Here is a 20,441-nt window from a genome sequence, read left to right on the forward strand (position 1 = left end):
GAGTCATACCGTATATCGTTTGCTATGATTTGTGTCCAAAGCACATCACTTACGATGTATTCTGACATCATTATTGCCCAGTTTTCTCTATTGGTTCAACACATACACACACAAAAAAAGAAACAAACATCTGAGCATTTGTGTAAAAATTTAAAAGAATTCAAATCAGATTTTGGAAAGTTTTAAAAGTCACTTTGGAGCTCTGTATATATATTTTCTTCTAGTGTATTACTATTATTATTATTATGAAACCTGCTGATATGTTTTATACTACATAGTAAAAATAAATGTACGGTATAGAGATATTATTTCATTATTATTTTTTTGTATTAAATGTCCTCTTTTCTATACCCATCCCCCCCATTATCCTGTCCAGGTTATTTTAAAGTGAATGCAACATGCTCAAGTAGACTTTCCAGTCAATTTACCCAAATTCCAACAGGAATTGGCTTTATAAATTGGTTCCAACTGGAACTGTTCTTTTGGAAATTTCCCGGAGCAGGAAATTGTTCCTATACATGCCTTGACAAGTACCCTAAAACAGAAGACACCTACTAAAATCCTCAACAGCCGTGGGTCGGATAAGCCATAAAAATCTCCTTGTTTAGGTACTACAATAGGTGGGCTATGAATAGGTTGCTCTGACCACCAATGGGAGTCATCCGGAATGGTCTCTTAAACCCACCTTCTTAGAATAACCAACACTGGCGAGAAATCTACCGTAAAAGAGGATCATGTCCATTTCACATGCATTTTCCAACAAGTTGGAAATCCCCATTGTGCTTTTTCTTCCCCCACCCCCCAACACACTCACTCATCATATTTAGTAGAAAAATTGAGTTTTCTATGGGCTTAAGTCTACCAAAAAGACCCTATTGGTGGCTCAGTCCAAAAGACCTACTCTTGCCATCTTTAGAAGCTGTAATATGTCAGCTAAGAAAATTTGTCATAGGAGAACTCAATAAGAGACCTATCCATGGTAACGTTTTACCCCTGAACAAGTCACTTTGCAAGACCTGCCCATGCTTTACTAAAACCTCATGCAAGGAGATCTCCAAGACTTTGACGGCCCAGGTTATCGAGAAGTAAAGTGGACGGCCCTGCCCTAGACTACAAAATGGATGTGTGCAATAATCAAAGCAAAAAGGTCTGTCGAGAGGGCACATAAATTTTCTACCTACACGTATATACTTATGGATGTGGTTAAGCATTTTGCCTGTGATGTAGCATCAAGTGACACTCTTACAGCTGGCAAAATAAAGTGATTTGTATATTCTATCTACCTTATGTTGCTGTCAGTAACTTGACCTTTTTGTTGTCAGTCTGACCTGCAATGCATAACAAAACAATGCACTGTAAGTTTCCTGGACAGCAAACCGGTCAGTGACCACTATCTTTTGTTTTTGTTTGTTTTTGTTTTTCTCAAGTTAAAAAAAAGGAAAAAGAAAAAAAACTCAAAGCCTGTGCCTGGAATCATGGCTATATCCTCCTGGGGAGCCGCGGTTCCGATGAGGTTTATAAGTGTCCTGGTAGGAGTCGGAATACTCTTCTTCCACAAGAGGATAATGGTCACGACTGTGTTGAGAACTGGAAGACAAGCGGTTTCTGCTTTTCCGAGCTCTTTCGTTGTGATAATTTTCATCTGAGGTCATTAAACTTCGTCTCTCGATGGGGGAATTTTCAGTCGAGTGGTTACTGTGTCTCATGCGCTGGCTCTGAAAATAGTAATCAAAATTAGATTTCTTAGAGGTGCTATGGTCTACTTTTCCAGTATGCTAGTTTTGACCTACATCACTGCACCTGTTTTTCCATTCTCATCTTAAAAGAGTATACCAGGGTGGTAATTTTATACTTTAAAGAGCTCAGGGTAAAAAATTTTTTTTTACCTGGCTTAAGATGCCTAATGCAACCTACTCTCCTCTCAACACACAGAAAATGTCCACTCACCTGATCACTGGCCATAACAGTGACCCATCTCAGCCAGTTGGTAACCTATTTTATCTGTAACATGTGTAAATCACTTCATTTATCAAAAAATAACTCCTTACAACCAGAAAAAAGCCCGTAAGTCTTGGATATTAGGAGTCTCACTTCCCTGCAATATGCTATCCAATACCTGGGAAAATCTGTCTCTAGTATTAGGACAGGAATACAGATATTAAGGGGGACTTTTCATGTCCTAGGTGCAGAGAAGAGAGTTAGAAATCCTGAGAATGCCTGGGCCCTGGCCTGCTGAAGATGGTTCACCCTGTTCCTGAAAGGCAAGTCTAGGCTTCCCTCTCTTCTGTATGTTCACAATGCTGCAGTGTAATTCCCCCTACTCCCTCTCTTCTCAGCAGTACTTAAGCACTGTTAGTGTAACCCTTACCTTGCTGTGCTGATGTTTATTTAAAGGAGAAGTCCGGTGAAAATTTTTATTAAAGTATTGTATTGCCCCCCAAAGGTTATACAAATCACCAATATACACTTATTATGGGAAATACTTATAGTGTGCTTTATTCCCTGTACTTACTACTGCATCAAGGCTTCACTTCCTGGATAAAATGGTGATGTCACTTCCTGGATAACATGGTGATGTCACGACCCGACTCCCAGAGCTGTGCGGGCTGTGGCTGCTGGAGAGGATGATGGCAGGGGGACACTGAGGGACACAGGGCACTGGAGGGACACTGAGCATCCCCCTGCCATCATCCTCTCCAGCAGCTGTGACATCACCATGTTATCCAGGGAGTGAAGCCTTGATGCAGTAGTAAGTGCAGGGAAAAAAACACTTTATAAGCATTTCCCATAATAAGTGTATATTGGTGATTTGTATAACTTTTGGGGGGGCAATACAATGCTTTAATAAAAAATTTTACCGGCCTTCTCCTTTAATTTCTGCTCACATAGCACCTTACAAACCGAGTGCATCAGTAACCCCTTCCACCTCCACATGCCATCTATAACACTGTATTGTGTCATGGCCAAAAGTTTTGAGAATGATACAAATATTAATTTTTACAAAGTCTACTGCTTCAGTTTTTAAAATGGCAATTTGCATATACTCCAGAATGTTAGAGAGTGATCAGCTGAACAGCAATTACTTGCAAAGTCAATATTTGCCTAGAAAAGGAACTTTATCCCCCAAAACACATTTCAACATCATTGCAGCCCTGCCTTAAAGGAACCAGCTAACATCGTTTCAGTGATTGCTCCATTAACACAGGTGTGGGTGTTGATGAGGACAGGGCTGGAGATCAATCTGTCATGATTAAGTAAGAATGACACCACTGGACACTTTAAAAGGAGGCTGGTGCTTGGCATCATTGTTTCTCTTCCGTTAACCATGGTTATCGCTAAAGAAACATGTGCAGTCATCATTGCACTGCACAAAAATGGCCTAACAAGGAAGAGTATCGCAGCTAGAAAGATTGCACCTCAGTCAACAATCTATCGCATCATCAAGAACTTCAAGGGTCCGTTGTTGCAACAAAGGCTCCAGGGCTCCCAAGAAAGACCAATAAGCGCCAGGACCATCTCTTAAAAGTGTTTCAGCTGCGGGATCGGGCTACCAGCAGTGCAGAGCTTGCTCAGGAATGGCAGCAGGCAGGTGTGAGTGCATCTGCAGGCAGTGTGAGGTGGAGACTCTTGGAGCAAGGAGGGCAGCAAAGAAGCCACTTCTCTCCAGGAAAAACATCAGGGACAGACTGATATTCTGCAAAAGGTACAGGGAGTGGACTGCTGAGGACTGGGGTAAAGTCATTTTCTCTGATGAATCCCCTTTCCGATTGTTTGGATCTGGAAAACAGCTTATTCGGAGAAGACGAGGTGAGTGCTACCACCAGTCTTATCTCATGCCAACTGTAAAGCATCCTGAAACCATTCATGTGTGGGGTTGCTTCTCAGCCAAGGGAATCTGCTCTCTCACAGTCTTGCCTAAAAACACAGCCATGAATAAAGAATGGTACCAGAATGTCCTCCAAGAGCAACTTCTCCCAACCGTCCAAGAGCAGTTTGGCGATCAACAATGCCTTTTCCAGCATGATGGAGCACCTTGCCATAAAGCGAAGGTGATAACTAAATGGCTCAGGGAAAAAAACATAGAGATTTTGGGTCCATGGCCTGGAAACTCCCCAGATCTTAATCCCACTGAGAATTTGTGGTCAATCATCAAGAGACGGGTGGACAAACAAAAAAACAACAAATTCTGACAAAATGCAAGCATTGATTCTGCAAGAATGGACGGCTATCAGTCAGTATTTGGTCCAGAAGTTGATTGAGAGCAGTGGGGAGAATTGCAGAGGTCCTGAAGAAGAAGAAGGGTCAACACTGAAAATATTCACTTGCTGCATTAACTCATTCTAACTGTCAATATAACCTTTTGTTACTCATAATACGATTGCAATTATATTTCTGTATGTGATAAAAACATCTGACAAACACACATAAAAACCAGAGGGCAGCAGATCATGTGAAAATATAATATTTGTGTCATTCTCAAAACTTTTGGCCATGACTGTACATCATGCTGCAGCACACTGCAGTCTGTTCAGTGCACCACTAAGACTTAGTATAGCAGAGGGGGGTATGTTCTATGCTGTGGTAGGAAGTAGCTAACGGTCCCTTTAAACATACTGTGATCCTGATCACTGTTGGTTCCTAAAAAGGACTGGGATCTTCTATTGGATTAATGTATTTGGTGGTGTTTCTCTGTGGCGATTCCATAAGTGATACCTGTAATCCAGAGATTGCTGTTGGATATGATGTAAGAGCTGTAGATCCTAGATTTCTTCCCAGTAGAGGAGTCATGGGTGTGCTACTAGTGGTGTGTGTGGCTCGCCAATAAGCTTCTAGATAATCCGCCAAGTGCTCACAGGCGTCCTCTAGTTGATTTTCATCCAAAATTACATCAAACATTTCCTGTTCAGAAAAGACAAGGGCAAATATCTAAGGTATGTTCTCCGTTATAGTAAGGATAGGGGCGATTTCCTTTCACAATTGATTTTACATATTCTTACTGAAGTAAAGAAGCCAGCAAGTTTAATGTTCATCTTAAGGGAGGCCTACAAGCAACCACTGTGTTATCTAAGTACAGATCCTCAGGGGTGGAGCAGCCTCACTCCCACTCAGTCCTCCGGCAGCAGGGAGAGGAGATAAGGCGGAGCTGCTCGCTTCCACAGGAGAATCTCCACAGTTCTACAGGTTCATGGATGTGTGCTCGTTTACTGAGTTAAATTTTTTTTAAAAGTGTTAGCTTGTCTTATATAACGTTACTTGGAATCCAAGGTTTCACTGTACTCTTTTATACGCTTTTCCTGTTTTGAACTAGCTACTAATGCAGTGGCCCCTCCAGTTGCAATGCAGTTTTGCTACGGGGCCCCAAGTCCCTTGTTACGCACCTGTAGGTATCACATGATTTACAATGTGTCCTGCTCCTCCACATTTGCCCCTTGTGTTACATAATATTACAAGGGGGAAATGAGGGTGGGAATCTATAACATGTCTATATGTCATGTACTGTATAGCTGATAGAACGCCTTGTGACCACCACAACAACCCTGGGATGGTGGTCATCCTTATGGAAAGCCAAATGCACTAAGCAACATAAAATCCCATATTCAGTACTTACTGGTGGACACTGGGCAAGTTTGTCCGCAGCTACTAGTTGTACATTTAGGTGTTTGCTTTGGGATTTTCCTCTGGATTTGATGAGACGCTGTAATACCTGGAATAAAATCATCATGGATTCTTTTTAGAGCCTTAATATTTCATTGGGATGCAGCAAAAAATGCATGTGCAAAAAAGCGACTGTACCTGGTATCACAGCTCATCCCATTAACCTCAATGGGAAGCCGTCATCTTATGTATGGAGCTGTTTCTGCTAGAAAGTGAAGAGACTACAGGGCTTGCACAATGGCAGTGGTCCTTTTAATCAACTGATCAATAACAGTGGCGGAAGTTCGACCCCCACTGATCAGATATTGTTGGCCCTACCCTAAAAATCAATTTAAAAAATCCTAGAGAATGCTATTTAAGGGCTAATAATATGTTTACTGATACTTTTAATTGTAATAACGCTGTTTAAAAGGATATTCAGGCAGGGATAAAATCTGGAATATAACTTTATTATAGATTTTTTTAAATTACATTTTTAGGCTATGTTCACACTACATAAAATAACGGCCGTTGTCCGTGCCGCAAAACTACGGCCGTTGTTTTGAGGTTCCCTATAACGACTGCAATGCAATGTAACTACAGCCGTTGACTACGTATCAGATAACGGCCATTGTTTATACGGCCCCGTGAAAAATGAACATGTCAATTATTTCCGACCGGTAATACTGCAACAACGGCCGTGGATTTCAATGCGGCTGCGAACGTAAAACTTATATCTGCCGAATTAAACTTGATTTTGATGTAAAAAATTTTCTGAGTGGTTTATCGGGGCTGGGCGCAGTATTTAAAGTAAATGACCTGTTTCATCCCGTTTTTTATCATGCTAGGAATCAAAATTAAACAACGGCCCGTACGATAGTAATTCTACGGCCGTTGTTTTGGCCTCAAAATAACGGCCGTTGAAAACAACGGACGTTATTTTGCGTAGTGTGAACATAGCCTTACATTGAGAAGCAGCAGTGGCCTCTCTGCTGCCACAAATGGCTGTGTCAGGAACTGCAGGGCTGCTCCAGCCTGCCTAATGCATTAGAATAGACACTATACTTGGGAAAGCTGTCTGTGTCAGTAGCAATGTGGCACAGTGTAGCAGAGTTAGTGGGGATGACTGTCAATCACTGCTCACCCTGCTACAATGTGCCATGGCTGCAGCACTTCTGAAACAGACAGCTTCCCTAAGTATAATGTCTACACTAATGTTAAAGGGGTTGTCCAGCGAAAATCTTTTTCTTTCAAATCAACTGGTGCCAGAGAGTTATATAGATTTGTTATTTACTTCTATTAAAAATCTCAAGTATTCCCATACTTATTAGCTGCTGCATGTCATGCAGGAAATGTTTTATTTTCAGTCTGACACAGTGCTCTCTGCTGCCATCTGTGGCCAAGACAGGAACTCTGTCTCAGTTTTCTATGAATCCCCATAGAAAACCTCTCCTGCTCTAGACTGTTCCAGAGATGTCAGCAGAGAGCACTGTGTCAGACTGAAAATAAAACAACATTTCCTGCAGGACAAACAGCAGCTGATAAGTATGGGAAGACTTGAGATTTTTTAATAGAAGTAAATTACAAATCTATATAACTGTTTGATACCAGTTGATTTGAAAGAAAACGATTTTCACTGGACAACCCCTTTAACATGCATTAGAATAGACATCAGGGTAGGCTCAGTATTGCTAGTGCTGCTACATACATAGTCGGGATCAGTGCTTGAGCTACAGCCATTGGAGGGAGTACAGGGTCTGTGTCACCCCTTACTGCAGCCAATGTAGAAAAAAAAAAGTTATATTACTAAGGTTTATAACTTTATTAAAGAAACATAAAAAATATGGTTTCCCCTCTGGAATACCCCTTTAAGGCAAACAGTAAGTGGGTATAAATAAGCAGCGTATGATATAACACATTGTCACAATGGAGACAAATCCCGTTACCTTTGGAGAAGACACTTTGACATGAACAATAATCGGAGCTAATGACGTCTTGATTAGTTGTGCTGGATGATTAATGGTATCTGCATCTAGAATCACGAGCTGTAAGGAGCGAGCCAACTCAAAGATCCTCTCTATCTCACTCTGCACTTCAGCTGCGAAAAAGAATAGACGCAATTATCACTATGCAAATATAATCCAGTCAATTGTCAGCGAGCAAATAAATGACGGGAGGGAAAAAAAATCATCATATTTATTTTTATTGTAGTCAACATTGAACACTTCCACATCGCCCTCTGCTGGCAACAGGGAATATTGCAGCCTATACAGACAGCAATGAAAGACTCGGGCTATGTACACACAGGGGGAAATTTATCAAACATGGTGTAAAGTACAACTGTCTCGGTTGCCCCTAGCAACCAATCAGATTCCACCTTTCATTCCTCACAGACTCTTTGGAAAATGAAAGGTGGAATCTGATTGGTTGCTAGGGGCAACTGGGCCAGTTTCACTTTATACCATGTTTGATAAATCTTCCCCATTGTATTTTGGTCTTTTAAAAATCAATGAATAAATATTTTTATTTTTTAAACATAGTTTATTAAATGTAATTTTTTTAAATATACCTTTTAAAAAAAAAAATAATAATAATTATTCAAATATAATTTTTGCGTTTATTTTAAGCAATTAAAACAACAACCATTCTTGTTATCACAAAAATGTGGTGCATTGAAGTCAACGCAAACAACGGACATTGTTTGCTACAGCCGTGAAAATAACTGACATATCAAACATTTCCAGTCGGGGTGCATTGAAATCGATGCAATTTTTTGGGCTACAATGGCCATTGTTCATACATTGTGTGAACATAGCCTAAATATAAATTCTAAAGTTCAGCTTAAGTCAACAGAAACACTGTCCCTAATTCCCAAATTGAATTCCTTTATTTTATTTTTTTAAGTAATTTACAGTTCAAAAAATTTAACTTCTTTGCATTTTTTGATCCATAAAACTCTAGAATTTACGCCCCCAAAACATGTTATTATTAAAAACGCCTTCTAGCAGTGCAAACTGGACACTACCGCTTTGCAAACTGCATACTAGCCTTTGCTATAGCCCAAAAAAAGAGAAGGGGGGGAAAAAAAAAAAAAAAAAAAACAGACAAAACGCCTGGAAAAAAAAGTTTTATGAAATGCAGAAAAAGAACCAAATGGTTGAAATTTTATGAATGTAAAAAAAATCTGAAAAAAAAGCAACTAATAAAAGAATTTTCTTAACGGGAATTACCATTGAGTTTAATGAAATATTTACTCTCCCCCCCCCCCAAAAAAAATGTCAGTTTCTCGGGTCCGGAAGACGCACGAATAGCTCAGTACACAGGACCTGTCAAACATGGATCTATAAATATATACCTGTTATCTGTGTGAATGTGGTTTACACAGCATCAAATTATCAAGTTTAGGAAATCTGCTGTTCACATCTCATTATCGCTTCTTTCCCTGGTGAAGACTGATATAGCTCTGCTGCTTACTACAGGCCCGAAATATGGCGAGAACGTTCACAAGTTATCAGCCGGATGGAGAAATCAGCTAATGTGACTCATGAAGGAACTATTTCTAATATATATATATATATATATATATATATATACTGGACTCAAAGATATTCGCCGGAGTACCCCTTTAAATTTATATTTTTTAAGTATAAGAAAAAAAACGTGTGCGTTAAGTCCAGTATATATATACTGTGTGTATATATATATATATATATATATATATATATATATATATATTACAGTATATATATATACTGGACTTAACTCACACGTTTTTTTCTTATACTTAAAAAATATAAATTTAAAGGGGTACTCCGGCGAATATCTTTTTCTTTCAAATCAACTGGTATCAGAAAGTTATATACATTTGTAATTTACTTCTATAAAAAAAAAATCTTCAGTCTTCTAGTATTTACCAGCTGCTGTATGTCCTGCAGGAAATGGTGTATTCTTTCCAGTCTGACACAGTGCTCTTTCAGACTGGAAAGATTTCCCAATGTCAGTGGGCAGCCACAAAAAGACGTAAAGTCGTAAAGTGAATCTGTCATTCAATACCAAAATATATCCTTACCCCAGGACCTATGCGAAACAGTCAGCACTCTACAACAGATTCAACTTTAAAGACCCAGATTTATCAATCAACCAATCACAGCTCATTAACAACCTTATACTGTGGCAGGTGTATCGGTCGCTTGTGGCGGGTTTGGCTGTCAGTATGGGGCCCTCCCGACCAACCACAGGCAGAGTATGCTGGTGGAGATAGGGTTCATGACGATAGGAAATCAAAGCCTGACCACTTTGTTCTGGGAGAAACAATCTTACCCTCTCTATACAGAACATGTATAAAGGGAAATAACATTCTTTATCCTGGGCTGATGAAAATAAGAAAAAGCAAGGCTCACAGGGGGGGCGGGAACTTAATAAATAATGTATACTTACCAGTCCCTATTCTTCTATAGCGCCAATGCCAGGTCCTGCTGCCGGCTGCCATTTTCGTTTGAAATTCGGATACATCACATACCCGGCTCTTACAGCTGCAACGTTATGGCCCGGCTGAGTGATTGCCCGCTCAGCCAGCCAGTGGCTGGGAGGGATGTCCCGCCCCAGTCACTAATTGGCTGAGTATGCAATCACTCAGCGGGGTTTGTGCTGTTGCAGCTGGAAGAGCTACAGGAAGTCGGCAGCTGGACCCAGGAGAGGCGCTATGGGGCACAAGGAAGGGTAAGTATACTTTGTTTATTATGTTCACAGCTTTTACAGCTATGCTTTACAGCTGTTATAGAAAACAACAGACTGGAAGTGACTCATTGACTTCTATGGCAGAGTTTTGTAGACATGCTTATAACCTGTGCAGAAGTGATTGTGCAGGGAGCGGAGGGGAGCTGTGACCATTATCTATCACGAATAATATTGCGATCTGTGTCACCACTCATTGTAGTCCTCTCTGTGATGATAAGTGACTGCTGGTAAGTTTTCTCTATACAAGTAGTGCCTGCTTATTTTAGGTTTAGTGGCCAGAGTGCAAAATTTCAAGATTTCAGGATGATTATATGGAAAATTCTAAATAAAATGGTTTACAATTGATTTAAAGTATCACTGTCATTATGACTTTCAAAATCTAAATCAGCTGTAGATGTGATATAAAGCAAGTTTGCAATTTACATTCATTATTTTTTTTAGTTATCATGGAAAACACGACACTTCCTTTTTTCTGACTTTTTTTCCTCAAAAAACAGGAAACAGTCAGAAAACAGGAAGTCCTGTGTATCCCAGGCCATCTGAGCGCTCACAGAGAGAAGGCAGTCATGTGATTGCTGAACACATTAAGCCGTGACTCTCTGTACAGGCCGGAATTCCTGGGTTTAGTCTTTTTTTTAAAAAAAAACACAAGTCAGGAAATCTGCCTTCACAAGACTGGACCTGGATTTCTGGTAAGTACAGCTTTGTTTTACAGCATAACAACAACAACAAAAAAAATAATGAATATATATTGCAAACTAGCTTTATTACACATCTACTGTTGACTTAGTAAGTTATAACGACAGTGACACTTTAAATATTCTAATGGCACATTCCCTTTAAGGCCAGCAGTTATATTTTATAAATATTTCATCACAGATCCCTTTAAGTGGCTTTGGCTGGAAGCAAACAAAAAAAACAACAAATGCCATAATACACAATACAATGTGCACAGGATTCCGGTACCGCGACGGCCGCTCTTAATCCATCAAAAAGAAAATATCAGTGGAAATATTACATGAAACAATGTAGTCGGTGTTGGATTTTAATTAAAGGCGTAAGCCCCCGCTGGTTAACATTTCATTCAGACTATTGATTTTTGTGCCTGATCTTTGCTTTTCACATCAACAGCCTTGGCAAGATCTCCAGCGTATCTGGGAATGTAAGTGGATTTGTTGTGTTAACTCGCACGCTAATTCACAGTGACACCCATTGTCAGTCACGGCGAGCGCAGCCTCGCATTCAGCCGCCGTGTCATTCTTCTCCGAGAAAAGCGCTTCGGACGCCCAGTGGTCTGCAGCACATTTCAGAAACTGAGGGAATATGTACAGACAAATGTGTCTAGTGATTGCCAGGAAAAATTAGCCCCAGACACCAATGAATAGGATGACAATAAAGTTTTTGTGTTTTTGTTTTTTTTGAAGTGGCACACATGAATGCAAAATATGGATTCATGCAAGAGCAAGCACTGGATTACATAATGAAAACTGCTTATATCAGGCAAATACAAACACAGCTCATATTCTGGGGGAGGGGGGCACTTATATCAGGAGGCAAGAGAGCTTTAAAGGATTTTAAAGAGTTCTCTAACATTGAGTGTTTGTCGAGGTTCATCTGTGCAGCTGTTTCTGGTATTACAGCCCAGACTTGTTCATTTGAGTAGGTCGAGCTGCAATACCACAAACAGCCACATGGTCATAAACATTGCTTCAGGCATGGAGGCAAACTCATCTGTGCAGCTGTTTCTGGTATCACTGCTCAGACTTGTTCACTTGGGTGGGTTAGGCTATGTTCACAAACAGTAAGGGTCCTATTCCACGGGCCGAGGAGGGCCCGATCAACGATGTAAACGAGCGGCGATCTGCTAGATCGCCGCTCCTATTCCACGGCCCGATGATCGTTGAGCGAGGGCTGCAGGGACACCGTTACCGATGTCCTTGCAGCCCTTGCAGCATCATACATTACCTGGCTGCAGGGCTTGTCCTCCGCTCCGTCTCCTCCCCGGGTCCCCCGCGCTCCATCTTCTGAATGGCCGGTCAGCTGACAGGCCACACTCAGCCAATCACAGGCCGCGGCGGACCCGGCCTGTGATTGGCTGAGCCCTCCGTCAGCTGACCGGCCATTCAGAAGATAGAGCGCGCGGGACCCGGGGATGAAGACAGCGCAGAGAAGAAGCCCTGCAGACAGGTAATGTATGATGATGCTGCTGCTGCTGTTTCTTCTCAAATCGTCGGTCGCCCGCCGCGCACCGCTATTCAACCGTAGCGATGCACGGTGGAGGAACGATGATTTTAGGTCTGGCCCTAAATGAACGATCAGCCGATGACACGATCATCGGCTGATCGTTCTCTCTATTTCACCGAATGATAATCGCCCAAATCGGGCCAAATGGGGCCGATCCGGCCGATTATCGTTACTGTGGAATAGGGCCCTAAGAGATCAGCCATTCTCTGAAAAGATCATCCTGGCCAGTACTACAGTACCGGCCGGATGATTTATGCAGCTGCGGAGTTCTGATGCAGGCACATCTGTAAGCGCCCACATCAGAACTCCCCACTGCACACTATGGAGCGAGCGGCCGGAGCTGCTCGCATCATAGTGTGCACTGACAGGGTTTTTTGCGGCTGCTATTCACTGAATAGCAGCCGCAGAAAACTGACATGTCAGTTTTCTACGGCGCCGCGAGAGATGTGTATACTATGTGTATACGATCCGGCCGGGATTCTGTAGAAGACAAGGCAACGTGTCTTTTTGTAAAAAGTTTGGCCGTTGTTGCCGATTGCAACAACGGCCGTACTTTTACGAAAAGATACGTTGTGTGAACATAGCCTTAAACTGCAATATCACAAACAGCCACATGCAGCCACATGTACAAACAGACACAGACGCACACTCATGTATGCAATGTTTCTGGTATTATAGCTCACACTTGTTTACTTCAGTAAATTGAGCTGCAATACCACAAACAGCCACAAGGGGATAAACACTGCCTCAGACATGGAGGCACACTGGTGTATGCAGCTGTTTCTAGTATTACAGCTGAGACTTGTTCACTTGGGTGGGCTGAACTGCAATACCACAAACAGCCACATGGGCATAAACAATTACTTCAGATACGGAAGCACTCTCATCTGTGCAGCTGTTTCTGGTGTTACCGCTAAGACTTGCTCACTTGGGTGGGTTGAGATGCAATACCACAAACAGTCACATTAACATAAACACTGCTCCGTCAGGTCATTGCAGTAAAAAGCGCCTAATAAGGGGCCCATAGATAGAACTCCAATTCATGGCTTATTGCAATGATAGGCCTTTAAAGAGAAACCATCACCGCTCCTGGCTAAATCTTTGTATTCCCCATATAATAATTCTGAAACATCTCTTCTTATAGCTGTGTGATGTGCCATCCCTCTGTTATTCTTAATAGAAATATATCACTCAATAGCCAAGTGGGTGTTACCAGTTAGGGGCGTGTCTCTGCACAATCTGGCATGGTCAGCTCAGATTGGATAGTGTCAGACACGCCCCCAATTGGTCACACCCTGTTGGTTATTGAGCCATACATTTCTAGTAAGAATAACAGAGGAACAGCACATCACAGAGCAATACCAAGAGATTTCCCAGAATTTTTATTTCACGGGAAATAAACGTATTTAAACAGACAGGTCAGAAGTGTTGACAGGATCAACGTAAAATCCTGGACAAACTATGGGGGAGATTTATCAAACATGGTGTAAAGTGAAACTGGCCCAGTTGCCCCTAGCAACCAATCAGATTCCACCTTTCATTTTCCAAAGAGTCTGTAAGGAATGAAAGGTGGAATCTGATTGGTTGCTAGGGGCAACTGGGCCAGTTTCACTTTACAACATGTTTTATAAATCTCCCCCTTTATTTATACAGAGGCATTGACATGGAAAGTACCCTCAATATGTAATATATAGTGGGTGCTATTAACTCCTACAAGGTCATCACTTTACATGTACTGTATGTATATACTCTGGTATCATAATACTAAGAATATTTTTTTATCCTGTCTGTGATGATAAGGAAGACACTGCTGAAACATTTGCTCTACAGAGCAGGAAGTATCAGTTTATGATTAGGCTTAGTGGCCAGAATGTAAACTGCAAGGTTTTAGGATTATTTTAAAATATTGATTTAAAAAAAAACAATTACCAAAATGCTTGGATTATTAACAATCTCTATCATAAGATTTTATTGAACAGCCACCATTTTGTTGAAGACCATTATGACAATTCCCACCGTACATATAACTTATAAGGCTCTTACCCAAACTGGACCTGGTGTTAGAGCGCTCGATTATTGCTCTTCTGCTGGGATTATTCAGTACCGATCTCTTGGCCAGAGAAATGTCAGCTGTGACCCTGGTGATGGATATCCTAGGAAGAGGCATAATGTGTTATAATGACACTTCTGTCCACGGCAAACATACTGATATAGATTACAAGACGAGAGCATCGATTTTCTTACTTTATTTCCTCTCTACATTGTGGCAGCATTTTATATTCAGTATATTTAGGCCGGGGATAGATTTATGGGCTGCGGTTACCTGACAATGTCACAACCCATAGAGTTCAATGGAGTCATGATAAACATGATCACAAAGGGGGAGATTTATCAAACATGGTGTAAAGTGAGACTGGCCCAGTTGCCCCTAGCAACCAATCAGATTCCACCTTTCATTTTCCAAAGAGTCTGTGAGGAATGAAAGGTGGAATCTGATTGGTTGCTAGGGGCAACTGAGCCAGTTTCACTTTACACCATATTTGATAAATCTTCCCCTTTTAGGGTATGTTCACACAACGTGCACACTCGGCCGTTCCATGACTTAATTACCGGCCGGGTGATCTTTCCGGCCACGGAGCTCTAAAGCTGGCGCCACCGCGCGCCCGCATCAGAGCTTCCCATAGCCCACAGTGAAACAAGCGGCCGGAGACACTTGCTTCACTGTGTGAACTGACAGGTCTTTCTGCGGCCGGAATTCACTGAATTCCGGACGCAGAAAACTGACATGTCAGTTTTTTCCGGTGCTGCATGGGCTCCCGGTCAGAGTGTATACGATGTGTGTATGCTCCGGCCGGGATCCCATTGAAAATAAAGCTATGTTCCACCCCTCAAAACTACGGCCGTAGTTCTGCATCGAAAACTACGGCCGTACTTTTACATAGTGTGAACATAAGCTTAGAGTGTATAGCCCCTAAGTAAACTGACTACACATAGTTTTTTTGTTTTTTTTTAAATCCCGCCATAGAAACAGCGCCACTCCATGCGTAGGTTGTGTCAGGTATTGCAACTCAGCCCCATCAAGTTGAATGGGGTGGAGCTGCAATACCAGATACAGCCAGAGCACAACAGTGGTGCTGTGCTGAAAAAAGTTGGTACATGGAGGTTCACAGATCTGCACAGGAGCTGTATACGCAATAAGGTACACTATTTGTTAAATATAACTTTAGTGACTTCTATAGAGTATTGTCCTGAGAGCAGCTGGCCCACTTATATTACTGCATGGTCTACTATGTATGAGCCATGCGACTATCCAGCATTGGCACGCCATAGTCCTGTGTACAGTCTACAGTGTCCCATGAAGTTATTATACAATCTACATGATAGGACAAGGTCAGATGTTTCCGTCCCTCACCTCCCATCAAACCTGTGCTTCAGGAAGTCAAAAAGGGCTTTCTGCATCATGTCCGTCACCTTCCCAGAAGAGAGGAGAATGAGGAGTCAAGGAGGAGGAGAGAGAGAAAAAACAGACAAAGGTGAGAAAGAGAGGACAGAGGAAACGTCTTCACATCCGCAGGGAGGGAACCGATGGATGGAAACCATGGAAAGAGTTAGCAGCCAGAGATCATTTTCAGTATTTCACTGATCTGTTCTTTGAAGAATCAATTATCACCCACAAAAATAATCTTACAGGTTTCAGTCTCTTTAAAGGGACATAAGCAGAATTCTCCAGATCTAAGGAGCCTCAGTGTAGGGGGATGGGAGTGTGCATATAATCGTCTACTACCCGCTACATGATAATTGCATCTATTATCTGTCTATACAATATCTATCTATCTATCTCCTATCTATCTATCTATCTATCTATCTATCTATCTATCTATCTATCTATCTCCTATCTATCTATCTATCTATCTATCTATCTATCTATCTATCTATCTATCTATATCCTATCTATCTATCTATCTCCTATCTATCTATCTATCTCTCTCCTATCTATCTATCTATCTATCTATCTATCTATCTATCTATCTATCTCTCTCCTATTTATTTATTTATCTATCTATCTATCTCCTATCTATCTATCTATCTATCTATCTCATATCTATCTATCTATCTATCTATCTCATATCTATCTATCTATCTATCTATCTCCTATCTATCTATCTATCTATCTATCTCCTATCTATCTATCTATCTATCTATCTATCTATCTATCTATCTATCTATCTCTCTCCTATTTATTTATTTATTTATCTATCTATCTATCTAGTCCAACTTTATATTCGCCGCACCACCAACACGTGCAGAGTCCCGCGTGCCAGCAGGAACGTACTTGACCACAGTACCGGATCAGCTATCTCACAAATTTCCCGCAGCACAGATTTTGTTGAAAAATCTTAGTGTTTTTTTATTTCATCATCTCAAAAAAGTAGAAAAAACATGAGTGCAGCACAGCAAACAACGCAGTAAAGTATGATGCAACGTTTCGGTGATGCTTGAAAAAGGTTGACGGAGGTCACCGAAACGTCGCTTCATACTTTACTGCGTTGTTTGCTGTGCTGCACTCATGTTTTTTCTACTTTTTTGAGATGATGAAATAAAAAAACACTAAGATTTTTCAACAAAAGCTGTGCTGCAGGAAATTTGTGAGATATCTATCTATCTATCTATCTATCTATCTATCTATCTATCTATCTATCCCATATTATCTATCTATCTATCTATCTATCTATCTATCTATCTGAACTGTTAGTGGACTGCCATTTCCAGTATACCCTTCATAAATAGTGAGGTTACAGTACATATACCATTCATAGCTCCAGGTGCCCTGACTGTTCCTCCAGTCCACAAGATTTAATAATCTGAATATTTGCTTACTCCGTGCTCGGGGGCTTTTTTGCCTTTGGCCGGGGAGGAAGTGGATGAGGGCAATGATGTCTCCTTACCTTCCCGGTTCCAGCGCCGGGATCCCGCCCCTGCCACTGACTGGCTGAGCGGACTTTAAAAGTCACGTCTCAGGCCCGCGTCAGTGACCAGGAAGCGGCCGGGCAGCACGGACAAGAGTAGCGCGATCCAGGACACAGCGCTGGAAGCGGGGAGGTAAGGGGACGTCATTGCCCACATCCACCTCCTCCCCGACCATAGGCAAAAAAGCCCCCCAGCCCGGAGTACCCCTTTAAGTATCTGCACTTTTCCCCAAATAGTCAGGTTGACTTTATTTCAAAACGGGGTATGAATGCTATATTGAAGGGGAGCCTGATTCTCATCTCCCTCAGCATCATATTCACACACCCCTTAACCTGATTCTCATCTTCTCAGCCTTATATTCATTGCCCCAGAACATAATATTCACACTGCGTAAATCTGAGTTACCCCACCCTTAGGGTCCTATTACACGGAGCGATTTTTAACGATTAACGACCAACGATAAACGATCGCAAAACGAGATTGTTTATAGTTAACCTGAAATCGTTCACCATATTACACAGAGCGATAATCATTATTTACAACCGTTACTACAATCGTTATTGCGATCGTTACTTTGATCGATTACTCCTTCTGATCCCAGCAAAACAATGAACAATGTGCAATTACACTGAACGATTAGTGAAAAAACGCGGAACTTAAGCGAACGAACGACATATGAACGATTTTTCGATCGTTGCCTGCAATTACACAGAACGATTATCGTTTAAATTTGAACAATTTAACGATTTTATGCACGATAATCGTCCCGTGTAATAGGGCTCTTACCCTCATATTCACACCCACCTCCCCCAGCCTGATTCACCTCCCACTCCCTCAGCCTCATAGTAACAGCCCCCTGAACCTAGCAGTCACATCCCCCTTTTTTTTAAACAAAGTTCCCGCCCTGCTGACTTTTCAGGAAAAAGTGCGAGAGGGAGTGCCTGGGAACACACACACTGCAGAGAGAAAGAGAGAGGGCTAAAAGAAACCAGAAAATGAGACATGCCATATACAAGATAAATAATGGCCAGATATAGTGCTGCTCCTCATGTACACACACAGGACGGCTTATACTAAAAAATCACTTTAAACAACACAATAAAAAATACTGTGTCTAGAAAAACATGGCCACTTTCCTTCGAGAAACAGCACCACTCTTTCCTCAGTTTGGGTGTGGGGTTTTGCAGCTTAAAGGGGTTATCCAGCGCTAAAAAAACATGGCCACTTTTCTCCCTACTGTTGTCTCCAGTTCAGGTGCGGTTTGCAATTAAGCTCCATTTACTTCAATGGAACTGAGTTTCAAAACCCCACCCAAACTGGAGACAACAGTAGGGGGAAAGTGGCCATGTTTTTGTAGCGCTAGATAACCCCTTTAATTCCATTGAAGTGAATAAGGACAACCTGAGGACAGGGGTGGTTTTTGTAAGAAATTATTTGGGCTTTTTCTATTCCTGTAGAGCCCCTTTAAGGTACCCATATACTTTTTAAAGTTGGTAGAACCAACAGATTCACCAATAGAGTATGGGGGCCTGCCGACTCTCCACTGACAGATGATGTTGGTGGAGATGGCGGTCCAGGTTATGGATTTTCACTGCCAGATCCTTTGTCTCAGAAGGGTAAGGGCCCTATTCTACCGGACGATTATCGTTCGCATAATCGTTAACGATTAACGATCTCAAACAACCGCTATTGCGAAAGACCTGAAAACGTTCACTCATTTCCATGGAACGATAATCGTTACTTATGATCGTATTTGCGATCGTTTTTTCTTTGCTATTTCTTCGCTATTGCGTTCGTATCTACTGCGACCGACCGAACAACGTCTTATTCAATGCAAACGATTTGCAAACATTTTGCGAACGAGCAACGATAAAAATAGGTCCAGGTCTCATAAAGCGATCAACGATTTCTCGTTCGGTCGTTAATCGTTAACTGCATTTCAACCGAACGATTATCATTTAGATTCGAACGATTTAACGATAATCTGAACGATAATCGTCCGGTGGAATAGGGCCCTAAGCCGATGCCAGAGCATTATGTCTGCAGCTTTCCCCTCCCCATAGGATGTTCATGTGTATGGGGTGGACTGGAGAGATAATGGTCAGTGACTAGAAGTGCACATGGATAAAGAACTGATTTTAAAGTGGTACTCCGGCAAAAATCTTTTTCTTTCAAATCATCTGGTTATAGAAAGTTATATCGATTTGTAATTTAGTTCTATTTAAAAATCTCAAGTCTTTCAGTACTTATCAGCTGCTGTATTTCCTGCAGGAATTGGTGTATTCTTTCAAGTCTGACATAGGGCTTTTTGCTGCCACCTCTGTCCATGTCAGGAACTGTCCAGAGCAGGAGAGGTTTTCTATGGGGATTTACTACTGCTCTGGACAGTTCCTGTTTCAGACAGAGATGTCAGCAGAGAGCACTGTGCCAGATTGGAAAGAATACACCACGTCCTGCAGGACATACAGCAGCTGATAAGCATGGGAAGACTGCAGATTTTTTTTTAAATAGAAGTAAATTACAAATTTATATAACTTTCTGAAACCAGTTGATTTTAAAGAAAAAGATTTTTGCCGGAGTGCCCCTTTAAATGGCACAAACTCAATATAGTTGGCAGTGAACAAGGATCTGCGTTAGGCCCAATTTTTATTAATCCTATTATTAATGACTTTGTGAATAGGATTAAAAGTAAAGAGTCAGTTTTTGCTGATGATACAAAAATTCTGCAGGATACTTAAAACTCTGCTGGATTGTAAAATATTACAGAAAGACCGAAATAAGCTGGCGATCTGCAGCAGACCAACACTATCCTCTATGGGCTGCCCGGACGATCTAGCGATCACCCGGGCAGCCCCCCC

General features: G+C 41.5%; 1 protein-coding gene across 1 annotated transcript in view; it reads right to left on the reverse strand.

Annotated features, from left to right (window-relative positions):
- Positions 1-223: 223 nt before the first annotated feature.
- The window catches only part of CACNB4 (calcium voltage-gated channel auxiliary subunit beta 4), a 120,173-nt gene continuing 99,955 nt past the window's right edge, over positions 224-20,441 (reverse strand). Inside the window, exons 10-15 of the mRNA XM_069984853.1 lie at positions 16,028-16,086; positions 14,659-14,768; positions 7,581-7,732; positions 5,609-5,704; positions 4,714-4,899; positions 224-1,715 (exon numbers count right to left, since the gene is read on the reverse strand). Coding sequence (XP_069840954.1) covers positions 1,455-1,715; positions 4,714-4,899; positions 5,609-5,704; positions 7,581-7,732; positions 14,659-14,768; positions 16,028-16,086 — 864 coding nt within the window. The 3' untranslated portion in view covers positions 224-1,454. The remainder of the gene's footprint in view (positions 1,716-4,713; positions 4,900-5,608; positions 5,705-7,580; positions 7,733-14,658; positions 14,769-16,027; positions 16,087-20,441) is intronic.

Source organism: Dendropsophus ebraccatus, chromosome 9, assembly GCF_027789765.1.
Source record: "Dendropsophus ebraccatus isolate aDenEbr1 chromosome 9, aDenEbr1.pat, whole genome shotgun sequence".
NCBI lineage: Eukaryota > Metazoa > Chordata > Amphibia > Anura > Hylidae > Dendropsophus > Dendropsophus ebraccatus.